This window comes from Schistocerca piceifrons, chromosome 3 (genome assembly GCF_021461385.2).
Source record: "Schistocerca piceifrons isolate TAMUIC-IGC-003096 chromosome 3, iqSchPice1.1, whole genome shotgun sequence".
Lineage (NCBI taxonomy): Eukaryota > Metazoa > Arthropoda > Insecta > Orthoptera > Acrididae > Schistocerca > Schistocerca piceifrons.
In genome coordinates, this window is record NC_060140.1 from 947,992,039 (window position 1) to 948,008,222 (window position 16,184).

The 16,184-nt window shown below is 41.9% G+C and overlaps 1 protein-coding gene across 1 annotated transcript in view; it reads left to right on the forward strand.

Annotated features, from left to right (window-relative positions):
- LOC124789254 (solute carrier family 22 member 1-like) overlaps positions 1-16,184 on the forward strand; it is a 45,234-nt gene that overhangs the window by 6,641 nt on the left and 22,409 nt on the right. The window contains exon 3 of the mRNA XM_047256550.1: positions 7,435-7,656. Coding sequence (XP_047112506.1) covers positions 7,435-7,656 — 222 coding nt within the window. The remainder of the gene's footprint in view (positions 1-7,434; positions 7,657-16,184) is intronic.

A 16,184-nucleotide genomic window follows, 5' to 3' on the forward strand; every position in this document is an offset into this window, starting at 1 on the left:
CGGCTACCCTTGACGCTGCACGACAGAAAGGAGCGCCCGCGATGGTGTACTCAACGACGAACCTGGGTGCACGAATGGCAAAACGTCACTTTTTCGGATGAATCCAGGTTCTGTTTACAGCATCATGATGGTCGCATCCATGTTTGGCGATATCGCGGTAAACGCACATTGGAAGCGTGTATTCGTCATCGCCATACTGGCGTATCACTCGACGCGATGGTATGCGGTGCCATTGGTTACTCGTCTCGGTAACCTCTTATTCGCACTGACAGCACCTTGAACAGTGGACGTTACATTTCAGATGTGTTACGGTTCAAAAAATGGTTCAAATGACTCTGAGCACTATGGGACTTAACATCTGTGGTCATCAGTCCCCTAGAACTTAGAACTACTTAAACCTAACTAACCTAAGGACATCACACACATCCATGCCCGAGGCAGGATTCGAACCTGCGACCGTAGCAGTCGCGCGGTTCCGGACTGCGCGCCTAGAACCGTTAGACCACCGCGGCCGGCAGATGTGTTACGACCTGTGGCTCCACACTTCATTCGATCCCTGCGAAACCCTACATTTCAGCAGGATAATGCACGACCGCATGTTGCAGGTCCTGTACGGGCCTTTCTGAATACCGAAAAAGTTCGACTGCTGCCCTGGCCAGCACGTTCTCCAGATCTCTCTCCAACTGAAAACGTCTGGTCAATGGTGGCCGAGCAACTGGCTCGCCACAATACGCCAGTCACTACTCTTGATGAACTGTGGTATCGTGTTGAAGCTGCATGGGCAGCTGTATCTGCACCCGCCACCCAAGCTCTGTTTGACTCAATGCCCAGGCGTATCAAGGCCGTTATTACAGCCAGAGGTAGTTGTTCTGGGTCTGGTTTATCAGGATCTATTCACCCAAATTGCGTGAAAATGTAATCACATGTCAGTTCTAGTGTAATATATTTGTCCAATGAATACCAGTTTGTCATCTGCATTTCTTCTTGGTGAAGCAATTTTAATGGCCAGTAGTGTAGAATTAACTCCCACTTACTAAACTCACCATTTCTCCAACCAAGACCCGACAGTTTTCAATGCTGTCTGTAGGCTAAGACAGTGTTTGATGATTCCCAGTATTGTGCCAGGATAGCTGTGTGCCGCGCGGGTTAGCCGAACGGTCTTGGGCGCCTTGCCATGGTTCACGCGGCTCCTCCCTCGGGCATGGGTGTGCGTGTCGCCATCAGCGTATGTTAGTTCAAGTTAGATTAAGTGGTGTGTAAGTCTAGGGACTGATGACCTCAGACGTTTGGTCCCATAGGAACTTACCACCACCACCATCAGCTATGTCATTGGGGTGGATGTCTACCATCAAGGGGCTATTGAGGCTTCGCTCGTAGTATTCCAGCGCGCTTCCCTGAGGTGTTCCCGCCTATTTACCATATAGTGCTGACTGCTCGCCCCTATTCTCTTGAAGCTTTTGTCAGTGACGCAGGAGTTAGTGACATGTATGTACCCGTGCGGTATTATAGTGCCGTTCAGTTTTTACTCAACAGCACTGCTGAAAGAGTCCAATAGGGTGACGTTTCTGTAATTTTGTGGGAGGGAGTTGTCTTTCCCTGCCTTCCTGAACATCAAGAGCTTGGCTACATTCCAACGTACAAGGAAATTGTGGTGTTTGAGGATAGCACTCTTCATGTCTTTAAAATATTCTCATGTTGTGTGAATAAGCTGGGTTATGAATGCTGTCTGGACCAGTTTCTTTCCTAGGATGGGATACTTGATAGTTACCATGGTACGCCTGTTTCTGGGTGACCCTATGCTGGCGAACTGCGAACATCATGTTTCTCGCAGATACACTCCTGGAAATGGAAAAAAGAACACATTGACACCGGTGTGTCAGACCCACCATACTTGCTCCGGACACTGCGAGAGGGCTGTACAAGCAATGATCACACGCACGGCACAGCGGACACACCAGGAACCGCAGTGTTGGCCGTCGAATGGCGCTAGCTGCGCAGCATTTGTGCACCACCGCCGTCAGTGTCAGCCAGTTTGCCGTGGCATACGGAGCTCCATCGCAGTCTTTAACACTGGTAGCATGCCGCGACAGCGTGGACGTGAACCGTATGTGCAGTTGACGGACTTTGAGCGAGGGCGTATAGTGGGCATGCGGGAGGCCGGGTGTACGTCCCGCCGAATTGCTCAACACGTGGGGCGTGAGGTCTCCACAGTACATCGATGTTGTCGCCAGTGGTCGGCGGAAGGTGCACGTGCCCTTCGACCTGGGACCGGACCGCAGCGACGCACGGATGCACGCCAAGACCGTAGGATCCTACGCAGTGCCGTAGGGACCGCACCGCCACTTCCCAGCAAATTAGGGACACTGTTGCTCCTGGGGTATCGGCGAGGACCATTCGCAACCGTCTCCATGAAGCTGGGCTACGGTCCCTCACACCGTTAGGTCGTCTTCCGCTCACGCCCCAACATCGTGCAGCCCGCCTCCAGTGGTGTCGCGACAGGCGTGAATGGAGGGACGAATGGAGACGTGTCGTCTTCAGCGATGAGAGTCGCTTCTGCCTTGGTGCCAATGATGGTCGTATGCGTGTTTGGCGCCGTGCAGGTGAGCGCCACAATCAGGACTGCATACGACCGAGGCACACAGGGCCAACTCCCGGCATCATGGTGTGGGGCTGTACACCACTGGTGATCGTCGAGGGGACACTGAATAGTGCACGGTACATCCAAACCGTCATCGAACCCATCGTTCTACCATTCCTAGACCGGCAAGGGAACTTGCTGTTCCAACAGGACAATGCACGTCCGCATGTATCCCGTGCCACCCAACGTGCTCTAGAAGGTGTAAGTCAACTACCCTGGCCAGCAAGATCTCCGGATCTGTCCCCCATTGAGCATGTTTGGGACTGGATGAAGCGGCGTCTCACGCGGTCTGCACGTCCAGCACGAACGCTGGTCCAACTGAGGCGCCAGGTGGAAATGGCATGGCAAGCCGTTCCACAGGACTACATCCAGCATCTCTACGATCGTCTCCATGGGAGAATAGCAGCCTGCATTGCTGCGAAAGGTGGATATACACTGTACTAGTGCCGACATTGTGCATGCTCTGTTGCCTGTGTCTATGTGCCTGTGGTTCTGTCAGTGTGATCATGTGATGTATCTGACCCCAGGAATGTGTCAATAAAGTTTCCCCTTCCTGGGACAATGAATTCACGGTGTTCTTATTTCAATTTCCAGGAGTGTATATTTTGTTACGTAGACATATACACAGTATGTATAATATCTATTTGTAAGCGGGTACTTTCCGAGAATATTTGTTATTAGAATTTAGATAGCTTCTCAGTTTGTGCGGAAAAGGTAAGAAAAAAAGAATAGTTTCGCAGTTTGTGCGAAAAAGGTAAGGAAAAAGCCTCAGAGTAGTGGTTGCTTTTCGATACTAAAGCGTAGACCAGTGATTTGCTTTATAATCAATCCCAGAGATGTTGTTCAACGTAAATTGATAATTTGTAGTCTCTGATGTAGTGTGCACTGATATATGACGTTTCCCTTCTCTCAATAAAATTTTGCGATATTTGGATATTCGTCAAGTATTTTATGTTTGAGGTTTTCCTGTAGTATGCAGTTGACTAGTCCTAGCTTATGCTCTTTGGTTTTATGTATCTCATAATTTATAAAAACGCCTTTATTTAACTTCTTTCGGTTTTTTTTCCGCAAAGATAAAAACTAGAAATTTGCAGAAATATTTTATTCGTATCATTTAACTTCTTCACGTTTCCAAGATAAAATATTATTTTTCAGATTTGCAGTATCATAAACTCAGGCACAACGTATAGCTTTTGTGTTCCATCTTGGTTCATACGACAAATAAGCTTACACAACGAAATGCAAATGGCAAGTGAACAATGTAAAAGTTTGATTCATACATTTTTTCATGTCTTTCTTTTTACAACTACGATAATAATAGTCGAAAATAATATCTTCCAGCGATCGCTGGTTTTCGTGAAAGGTGTCACTCCAGTCCCAGTTCTTTCAGCATGGAACATAAAATACTAACATTTTATAATTATTTCGCAAAACTGCAACGGTTTAAAACGCTTTAATTATATTGTAAAAGAAATATTTACCTTATAGACAGCAGTGTGATCGAAACACAGTCACATTACATAGTCCATTTGATTTCAAGTATAGTTTGTGTGACGTCAACGTGGCGTGCCTAGGCAACAAGTGTAGTAGTTGTGTCTGATGGGTCAAAACTGCCCTGGAAGACTGTTCCGCCGGGTTCAAGAAGACTGGGATTCTATCTCCACTTACTGGTTCACCGTCCCGCCAGATTAAACACACTTCGGCAGGTGGCGTCCAACCCAGTGAGTGTCTGACCCCATTGTTCCACACGTCAATTCACACTGGGGGGTTTAGCGATAAGGTTTCCAGCAGCAATGGCACGCGCCGCTATATCGAGTACTCTATTTTTTATTGCCCTTGACAGGTGTAGACACTGATCTCTCAAGTTCCGTCACCTCTATTCCACTGTCTTGGGTGGCCGTTTCTCGATCGGTTCTGTCAACCTGTCGATCGGTACGACAGACGAAACATCTGATTATCTTAAACTGTCTGCGAGGTTCCGATAGCGTATGAATCACTAACTAGTGCGTTGCGTGTGTTCTTCTGATTGCTGAACATGATCGCTTCGAACCTCTTATGAAATATCACATTAGCATTCTGAAACAGGACCTATGTTTCCCTGCTAGAATGTTGTCCATCGATCCGTGTGAAGAGCGTTTTGACGAGTGTTTCGCTTGATAGCCACCCTTTACTAAGCTCAGTCACAAGCAGCTGTGTGATGAGAGAAGCTACTCTAATGACGATCTTCTTCATTCTGAGACTAGGAAAAACGTCTTCAACAAGGAATCCATATCTATAAAGTGATGAAGAACCCAACATAGAGATTATCTGATTTGCTACAGCTGCATGTGAAGTTCGATCACATTTTCAGAATAAACGAGTGGTAATTCCTGTAGGTCATCGTCTTCTTTGAACATAATCAGTATCATTCAGCATATCCTGATATACTTCAGAGTGATTCATATGTGCCAGGAATGATCTTGAAATAACTTCCACCCATTCCAGCATAACTCCCCAAGGGGTGTGGTCGGTATGTCTCAGAGAGACTCGAATTTATCGTTGGCTGGTGAAAGGCATTATGGATATACGTTAACACAAGGATTACAGAACATGTCACCAACGCTACTACTCATAGCTATGTCTAATTTAGCTATCTTCAATTCCTACAGTACAATACAACTTGAGAGTCCTGTCTTTCATACTGTGTGCTAAACCTCAACGAAATTCTAATTGATGAGTAAGTAATAAACTAGAAATGAACACGAAAAAAAACAACATCACTAATTTCAACTTATAAAGGAAATATAACACTTTAAAACGACATGTACACATAGATTACGCTACGAGCATAAAATCTTTTAGATTGACCGTAAGCTGGAGTGGTAAATTCACTCGAAGATACTAGCAAACAGAATACAGACACGGTGATAAGCAGTAAACCCAAGTTCGAGTCCTGGAAGATTTTCATTTGTCGCCACATATTCATTAAATTGCATGTTCTGCGAATCAGAAATGTTCAGTCTCAGATATTTTCACCTCATTGTACTGACACTGGTTTCTTCCTCAACGATTTATTCATTTAATTTCAATGAATTTAATTAATTTAAGAGAGAGTAGCATCTTATTACTGTGGAGTTCTGTGACCAGTGTGTAGTACGCAATGCCCTGTGGACACACAAGAACTCCATACGCTCTCAGTCCTGAAAGATGGAATCCTTCTTTTCAGGATTAAAGGCATAAAATAAGAACACAATTTTGATATTATGTAAGTATAACAACAATACAAAAGTGAGCTCTGTAATGATTACTTCAAAATGTTGGGTTCTCTAATGTGTCTTGTGAGTACCAGTTGATAAAGAGTATTGAGGAAAATTTTAGAAACTATCACGCCAACAGCTCTGTCCATCACAATAGGACAAGAGCCACAATGAACCTTCAAAATTTTCAGATGACAGTTGTAAAGCATTTGTTAAATAATTCATACCATACCATAATGAATTATTTACACAACATAGTGCAACCACTTGTAAAAATGTAACATGAATTTATAATACAACACCTACTTCATTCTACAATATACTTTCTATAATGCACACTCTCACTGGAGAATGTGACATGATAGGTCTGTCTTATAATAGTAATAATCTTTCATCCTCCTCATAGTGAGAGGACAGCTGAATGGTTTTAATAATGGAGTATCCAGTCGACTGCTTTTTGTTGAATCGTTTTTTTTTTTCAATCAAATGAAACAACCAAATTAAACTAGTCTCTGTGGCCGTGTCAGCTATATCAGTACTTTCACTCTCTCTCCATGTCTGAGTTATTTAACTTCATGTGAGACAATGGATTAACACAAATCTCAAACGACTACATCAGCCATATTAACGTTTTTACTCAGTCTCTAGGTTTAAGAGATTTCATGTGCATACTTTATCAGTATTTTCAATGATTCATGAGTCATCACTAGTCTTGCCAAATATTTTAGAGACAAATATTGCACCTTATTTCAAGAATAGGCAATAAAAAGTATATGTCTAAAAATGAGGTATTTTCAAAATCTATGTCTTTATTTACTTACATACCTAATTTTCGTTTTTATTGCATTAACCATGGATATTTTGGTTGGTTTTAAACGGTTAACGACTGGTGATACATTATACATTTGTACTGAAACGAATTAACAATAACTTTTTTATTTAAATTTATTGAAACTCTCTCTGTCTTTCTCTCTCTCTCTCTCTCTCTCTCTCTCTCTCTCTCTCTCTCTCTATATATATATATATATATATATATATATATATATATATATATATCAATGGACCACCCTGTGAATATATACTCTCATTCAACTGACAACAATCTTTGTAACTCTGAAAAACTCTGTAGACATTCGTCAGTAACAAAGCTAGACGAGTTTGGTTGTTTGTGGTTTTCTCGTTTGACGCTTATTTCGTGAGATATTTGGCCCGGTCTTTATCAGTGGACCACCATATATATATATATATATATAGAGAGAGAGATGAGATATGAACAAATAACAGAACATTAGTTTCCATATTAAGCTCACTTTGTTTCGTGTATGAACATACTAAAATACTAAAGACCATTGTACACAATCGATAAATTATCGTTAAGCCCGAAATGTAACCGTTCAAATGTCCAAATGTATAAGTTAAGTTTTCATTCGGTTTTCTCTTTATATCAAGCTAGCAGCTCTAATATTGTTGTATAACTGATCAGTGGACAAATATTCTACTACTACTACAACTACTACTGTGATTAGTACTTACAGGAGACTTGTATTTTTTTGGTGACAGTTGGTTCCCCGAGTCTCCACGCTGGCTGGCGTGCAGGGGTCGCGAGCAGGAGGCGCTGGCTGTTCTGCGGCGCATAGCAGCCACCAACGGCTCCACGGTGCCTCCGTTCGCCTTGCAGGTGATCCAGACCGTGGCCAAGAGCAAGACAGACAGGAGGGGCTTCCTTGGCATCTTCTCCAGCTGGAACGTCTTCAGGAACACAGTAATCCTCATCGTTGCCAGGTGCTTACCAAATAACTTTCTGACTCCTCTATTCTACTAATACCTATCAGCTAATGACTAGCACACATTATCTGCAGTCTTTCCAATTTGCTGCTTCAAGGGGAGTGCTGTGGCGTCCTGAAACACATGAAACCTTCCTCATTTCCTTGCAATCTGTTCAGAGTCAAAAATGACTGAAAACTCTTGTGTCACCGGGTGACAACTTCCAACTCCAGTGCTGTATGTGGGATGTTTCTTCCTGTACTGTGGCGGGCGTGGAATTAGGAACGTCAAGAGCTAACTGCACATCATTTATTGATTGATGCCTCCGTACAGCAGTACGGTTGGCAATGCCGTGGTGCGACCACTGTCGCACAGACAGTGTGTAGCGCAGCAGACGACTGCGCCGGCGGCCTTGCTCAGTATATAAGAGCTGTGTCAGCTTATAACTAGTTATACTTTACATGTCTGTAACATTTTAACTGCGACACGTATGCCTAAGATTCCGCCATAAGTGGAAACAAAGTATCGAATCCAAGGATCAGCAGTTACCGGTATAATACGGATAGTTACAACCTGATCGCTATCGCATGAGTGTTTCCTACAACGTACAACAACTATCGAAATGTAAAAAAAATGGTAATAGCCTAAATTAAAATCTCTCTCTAGTTAGTCGTAATTCAGAATGCTAAAATATGATCTGAAAGAATTTAATGAATCTGAACTGAAGAATAAAATGGTCGCCAGCACCAAAAACGAGCGAAAGTTAATTTTAGTAAATGACTGTAATGACTTCGACACGATGTGAATATCGTGTGGCAAAGACGAAGCAGTACCTTGACAAAATCCACGAGCGCTTGCTTACATGTAAAAGACACGTGTGACATGAAGACAAAAGACGTTAATATGGAATGCAATGACCTCAGTTACCATAATGATCACGAACCATAACTAATGACTAGCTACTCTTTATGGAAACCATACCGTATTATGTAACTGTTACATTACGATAACACTGTCTGAAAAGATGCTTAATCGTGACAAAAACTGATTATTATTCTTTCCTTGTTATTATGCACCTGACTGCTTTTCAAATAGATGCCGCAAAAACTTTCATTCACTGCAACAACTATTTTTCACTACCAATGTGTGTAACATATGAACATTAATATCATTTACAAAACACAACACACAATTTTAAAACTACTTTGACCACATGAAAGCCAGTATACTTCTATCATAGAATACGAATTTAATTTTAAATCACTTTTAATTTGAGCTGACTGTCTGCAGTAGTAGTGCAATAGTACACTCCTGGAAATGGAAAAAAGAACACATTGACACCGGTGTGTCAGACCCACCATACTTTCTCCGGACACTGCGAGAGGTCTGTACAAGCAATGATCACACGCACGGCACAGCGGACACACCAGGAACCGCGGTGTTGGCCGTCGAATGGCGCTAGCTGCGCAGCATTTGTGCACCGCCGCCGTCAGTGTCAGCCAGTTTGCCGTGGCATACGGAGCTCCATCGCAGTCTTAAACACTGGTAGCATGCCGCGACAGCGTGGACGTGAACCATATGTGCAGTTGACGGACTTTGAGCGAGGGCTTATAGTGGGCATGTGGGAGGCCTGGTGGACGTACCGCCGAATTGCTCAACACGTGTGGCGTGAGGTCTCCACAGTACATCGATGTTGTCGCCAGTGGTCGGCGGAAGGTGCACGTGCCCGTCGACCTGGGACCGGACCGCAGCGACGCACGGATGAACGCCAAGACCGTAAGATCCTACGCAGTGCCGTAGGGGACCGCACCGCCACTTCCCAGCAAATTAGGGACACTGTTGCTCCTGGGGTATCGGCGAGGACCATTCGCAACCGTCTCCATGAAGCTGGGCTACGGTCCCGCACACCGTTAGGCCGTCTTCCGCTCACGCCGCAACATCGTGCAGCCCGCCTCCAGTGGTGTCGCGACAGGCGTGAATAGAGGGACGAATGGAGACGTGTCGTCTTCAGCGATGAGAGTCGCTTCTGCCTTGGTGCCAATGATGGTCGTATGCGTGTTTGGCGCCGTGCAGGTGAGCGCCACAATCAGGACTGCATACGACCGAGGCACACAGGGCCAACACCCGGCATCATGGTGTGGGGAGCGATCTCCTACACTGGCCGTACACCACTGGTGATCGTCGAGGGGACACTGAATAGTGCACGGTACATCCAAACCGTCATCGAACCCATCGTTCTACCATTCCTAGACCGGCAAGGGAACTTGCTGTTCCAACAGGACAATGCACGTCCGCATGTATCCCGTGCCACCCAACGTGCTCTAGAAGGTGTAAGTCAACTACCCTGGCCAGCAAGATCTCCGGATCTGTCCCCCATTGAGCATGTTTGGGACTGGATGAAGTGTCGTCTCATGCGGTCTGCAAGTCCAGACGAACGCTGGTCCAACAGAGGCGCCAGGTGGAAATGGCATGGCAAGCCGTTCCACAGGACTACATCCAGCATCTCTACGATCGTCTCCATGGGAGAATAGCAGCCTGCATTGCTGCGAAAGGTGGATATACACTGTACTAGTGCCGACATTGTGCATGCTCTGTTGCCTGTGTCTATGTGCCTGTGGTTCTGTCAGTGTGATCATGTGATGTATCTGACCCCAGGAATGTGTCAATAAAGTTTCCCCTTCCTGGGACAATGAATTCACGGTGTTCTTATTTCAATTTCCAGGAGTGTATATTAGAAGCTGTAGTTACGACTGCCTTTTATAACAAGTTGAAAATGAACTACAAATTCGTTTACAGTTGGCTTATTTTGACCATTTGTTTCACTTGCGACTTTCTCGGAATTTACGGTGAAAGCATAGCATCTTGCTGATGGTTAATGTGTCGCGTAAGTAAAGTTCATCCAGACAAACTTGTTCTTTGACTAAACACAGTTAAATGTTCCAAAAAGTTACTAAGATTACACAACTACAATATACTGGCAGGATCTTTCTTTGCGATGCATTGCTTGTGTCTCGAAGTAGTGCTTATCATGAGATCTATTATTGGCAACAGGCTCTTCTTGATTATCGAGTAGCTTTAATTAATTTCGGCCACGCAATATTCTTCATTACTTCCAAAATCTTCTTGCGACTATGTGCTTTGCCCACATACTTGCAGATACGCTTATAATTTGCATGGCCACACATTACAACATTTTTACGCAGAACACTCTGGTATTTACACACCAACACATGCGTCTGTTCCACACTACAGATGCTTTGCAACTAATTCTCTGCCTTCAACTCTACGACTGCACGCACTCTCGCCAACGATGTTATTTCTACACTGAAGATGTTCTCTATGGTTTATTCAATAAAAACTTCCCTGACGTGGCCAACGTATTTACTACAATGATTTGACATGAATAATTCTCACTTGTCCTATCAAAGTACATTACATTTGGGTCTAGTGAAGCAGGAAGCAGGGGATACAACCAGTCGGCAGTGACCAATGACGTCAGAATTGGCCAGAGAGCATGTATTACACAGATGAAAGAGCTGACAAGACTGTTCAGAAACGAAGGAATACGACAGACGAATAATATAGTTGACATATATCAAGGCAAGTAGTATTTTCACGTTAAGGATATCGCGTGTTTGTATCGTATTATTTCTGTGGAAAATGAAGGGGAAAAATGGATGGAAATACTGGTCGCATAGAATTCGTACCTCACGTCACATATACGTATATGGGTTGTATCTCGAACCTCATTCGAACTGTATTACAAGTTCAGCGTACGTCGATTTCTTCGTTTTCATTAGCATTAATTCTGTTGATCAGTTGAACTATATTGGTCAACTGAAGCACGGGATACAAATTTTACATGTGTTGTTTCTTTCGCCTCCGCTATCACTAACAGTCTGTTGTTACGTAGATATGAGTTCTACCGATGGCAGAACGAGCTACGTCCATAATATTTGTACCCCGTACTTCCGTTGACCTATATATACGTACACTGCTAACGAAAACGTGGAAATGGACGTACGTTACATTTGCAGCCTGTACCTCAGTTGAACTACATGAAGAGGCAGTAAGATGACACACACACAATTTGTATCCCGTACTTCACTATGAGGTACAGTTTTTTTTCGCCTTTGATGCTAATAGTGAAACGTCCCCTTTGAACAACTATACATGACTGTGCTTAAACTGACACACAATATTTTGTTAGCGCAACGCAATCTGACTTTCAAAATTCCCTACAAAAGAATGGCCCTGACTAACATTAAACTATACCTTTCACAAATCACTTACCTCACAAAAATCTTCGCTGCTCAAGCTACTGCAATACAGCGAGCGCCACTACTGCCAGCTAAATAAAAGATTCAAACTATGGAAGGCACTAACTACTGATAGGGATAGTTAGCAAATGAAAGATATTAATAGAGAACAAACAATGTATTTACCTTGATATCATCATATATAAATATAGCAGTTCATGACAAATTTCAAAACTCCGCCATCTCTCTCCCCACATCCACCACTGCTGGCTGCTCACCTCCAACTGCGCAACGCTACGCGCTGTTCACAGCCAGCTGCCTAACACTACAATGGCGAGTATTACAACAATGCAAAGCAGCCACAGACTGCACACAGCACAGCCACTGATTTTCATACAGAGGTGGCGTTACCAATAAAAAAACCTAAACAGCCTACTTACATAGCCCCCATGCTCCCCACAAAAAATTTTTACAAATTGGATTGGGCAGTGGCCAATACAGATTTGAAAAATTTTTTTCATAATTACAATAACAAAGAAATCAAATGCACACACTTATTGATACAACATTGGTCAAAAGCTAAAATTTTGTCACAGTCCATAAAGACAGTCCTGATCATTCATTACGGTAAAATATGCAGTGTTTTTCTCAAAGTCTGAGCAGTAAAAGAAAATGCACACGGAAGTAGTGGATTTCCATGCAGTCTTGAAGAAGTAGTGTTGTCCTTCCAACGGAAAGACAGTGCTGACTCTTGACATGCTGACAGATAATGGGCCACAACAGAGCAAACCCACAGCAGAGTCAGTCGTAGTTTGGAAGAATATTGGTAGGTAGGTCATCATAGAGCAGACCCACTGTAGTCCTGGTAGAGAGTATGGTATTGGTGGGCCACCAGAGGTGCAGACCCACTGCAGACCTTGTAGAAATAATGGCGTTGGTGGGTCATCAAAGATGCAGACCCACTGTAGTCCTTGTAGAAATAATGGCGTTGGTGGGTCATCAAAGATGCAGACCCACTGTAGTCCTTGTAGAGATGGCCAGCAGCCATCTGTTGTGACTGTGCAGGTGCACAATCACCACTGAAGAGTCTTGCGGATAATACAGAAAGTCCATAAACCACCACTTGTGCACTCACAAAGTTTTCGGAACTGTCCTTAGAACCAACAATGCTGTTATCCAGTCTCTTGCTGAATTATTAACACACGTGCAAACACTAACAGTCCCTACTTCTCACATATTGTCCATATACTATGACCAACAGAAACGTGTGCAGTGAAATGTAACTAACAAGTTAATAATATCATCAACTGGTGTCAATTACAATTTTATAACATAAGAATACAATAACAAAGGTACAAAATACATCATTAAAAACATAACAATACAGATAACATTTGTAGTAATACAGGCTTTACAAAAGATTCGAAATAACATATACATCAGTGTTACAGGAATTATAAGTACCTACATAAAGATCAGAATAGCTTTGGAAACAACAACTTCACACATGAGCATTAAAACAAAACAGAATAAATAATGTCTAAACATCTTTACAAAGTAAATAACATATTATTGATGCAAATTATATTTGAGGATAACAGTATTCCTCATCATAGTTCATGTAGCTAAGTATGAGAAAAATTCTACAACATAAGTCTTATGAGGTAAACATATAAAGACAGGAAGAACATATATACACAAGGGTACCCAAACACATAGTGGGATAACACAAAAGGAAAGGACAGGGTTTGTTTCATTGTAGTATTTTGCAAACAAAACTTTCTTTGCTTCTTGGAGATCTCCCTTCATTCATCATTATTCCCAAAAAGTCCTATCTAAGCCTGCTTTCTGTATTCTGTTCATATTTCTTTCAAAATAATTATTTCTGATTGTACAATACTCATTTGGGCCCAAATCGTTTTCATATAACTTCGCAATGCATTCTTTACCTATTCTCCATAGTCAGTTTCTTATACAGTCTACCCCCTCTTAAGCTAACTTAAATCTACTGAGCTCAGATGCTAAACTAAGGAACGAGGCAGTGCAGCAGCACAAAATAAGTAACACAAACAACAATGACCAAAAAAATGGAAAATTGCAAAGCAAGCTACAGTAAATCTAAATTACCAAGCAATGCAACATTACAACTAATATGAACCAATGTGCAGCAACAATAAAAATAAATGAGAAGTAAAATTGGCTTAGCAGAGTAATACAAAGTCAAATTCAGTAACACTACGCCTGGCAAACAGCAGTAACTTATACCTAAACATGACATAGCTCAAGCAGAAAAAATATTACAGTAAAAACAACAATGCAGATAAGGGAAATGTATATTCACATCTTAATATCTATGTAATTAAAGTGGTGCACCACAAGAAGTTATTCTACCAAAAAGTTACCAATTACTTGAAAAGAAAATTATGAATGCAGTTCCTGTGAAGGTAAATGTCATTTTGTGCTCCCTCATTTTTTTGAAATATATCACAAAACTATTATTTACTGGATCTGTAGACAGAAAATATTTATATTAGTACATCTATAAAATTTTATTTGAACCAATGCAGCAGTGCAGCTAGAAACTAGATATCAAATGAAATAAGCAACTATGTACACAGCAAAGCATAAGAACATCGTTCAATAGCCATGTGGCATTTCATAAGTTAGTAGAAAAATCTCTCAACTAGAGAGACAGTAGTCATAATCAGGTGTATAGACATAAAAATATTTCTCGTCATTTCATTAGGCATCCAGTGTAATCATATGTTTTCAAGTTCGACCGTGTCGTTTTTGCGATGCTTTCTACAAAGGAATGTCAGAAGCGAGGTTAATGGCGTCTTTTTTTTTTTTTCCTGTGCTCTGAAAGGCACGCGCTAATGGCTTTTTCTCCAGGTGTCTGACACAGCTGGGTGCCCACGACGCATTACGTGCAGGTGGTCACTTAATTTTCTTACGGAAATATTTATGACAACAGTTTCCGCTACAGTGGGAGTCTCATATAAAAATATTTCACAGGTCAAGAATTAGCGTTGCAAATCTGTAGAAAGAAAATCCTATAAATATAAGTGTCCAAATAAAATATTCGTCAGCATTGTGATACAGTCACGCATTTACGCACATTTCATAACTCTTAAAGTACGATTCTTGGTTTCCAACATACTTCTTATTCCTCATATACGGTAGCATCATCTTATTGATCATAAACATATCTCAACAGCATAGTACACATCGTCGTCGCAATAATAACATCATAACACCTCAGTCAAATCTCAAAAAGGTCGTAGCTTTCTGTAATAATTTCAAAACCTAAAAAAAATTCTCTGCTCATTTCAATAGTGTCATCTACCTCAAACGTACTTTAAAAATCATTCATCCATACCAAATACATCATTCAAAGCTCTCATAGTATCACAATGGTTCCGAAAAAATATGAGCATTTCACAAAGTACAGACAAAATACAATTTCATAAGTGTGAAGTTATCCAACTGTGTAATTGCGTAAACATCTGTCACTGATGTAATAAAAAAAGTTTATCTCTCAGTTACATGATCAGATAGCTGTGTAATTTGTGTGTTAGAGAAATATGGTACCGATGTGTAAAGTTGTATAAGCAAATACCATATTAGCTAGGGTTCCTTGTGGTTGCCAAACACATGGTACACAAAGTAGGCGTATACTCCCCTGAGGATTAATGTAATTATACCCTCAGGTGTTACAGATTACAGCAATGGAATGAAATGTATTACGGAAAACCTTTGTATCATTGTACTCCAAATATCTTTAAAAAATAAATGTTTTAAGTACAAAATTAATCACTCAAATGCGTGTCCTGTAGCGCTAAATGTGCGTCTCGCTGTAAGATAATTCTGTGGAAGTGTCGTACTTATCGTCCTCCGAAAGCTAAGTTCTGCAGAAGTCAATGTACTTACCTCATGATAAACAAAAGTGAAATGCTTTGCGTATAGATATCGTAGTTATTATGCTTATTGGCGTGATGAAGAAAGTACTGTACAGTAACGTATTGTTATGCCACGAAAAAGGCTGTCTCATTGTTGCTATACCACAAAAGTTACTACTAAAACATGTTTTTCTTCCTAGAAGAATTCAGAAAACTGTGCAGATATAAAACAGATACACTGCAAAAGCAACATTGTAAATTGTCACTCATTAGTGGCGTCGTGATAACATCGTGTAGCTGTCACATAAACTAACCACTGTGTCCTCTGGTATCTCACAGAAAGTACTTTAAACCCAGAATGTATTTTCAAGTAAACCAAAATGTTGCA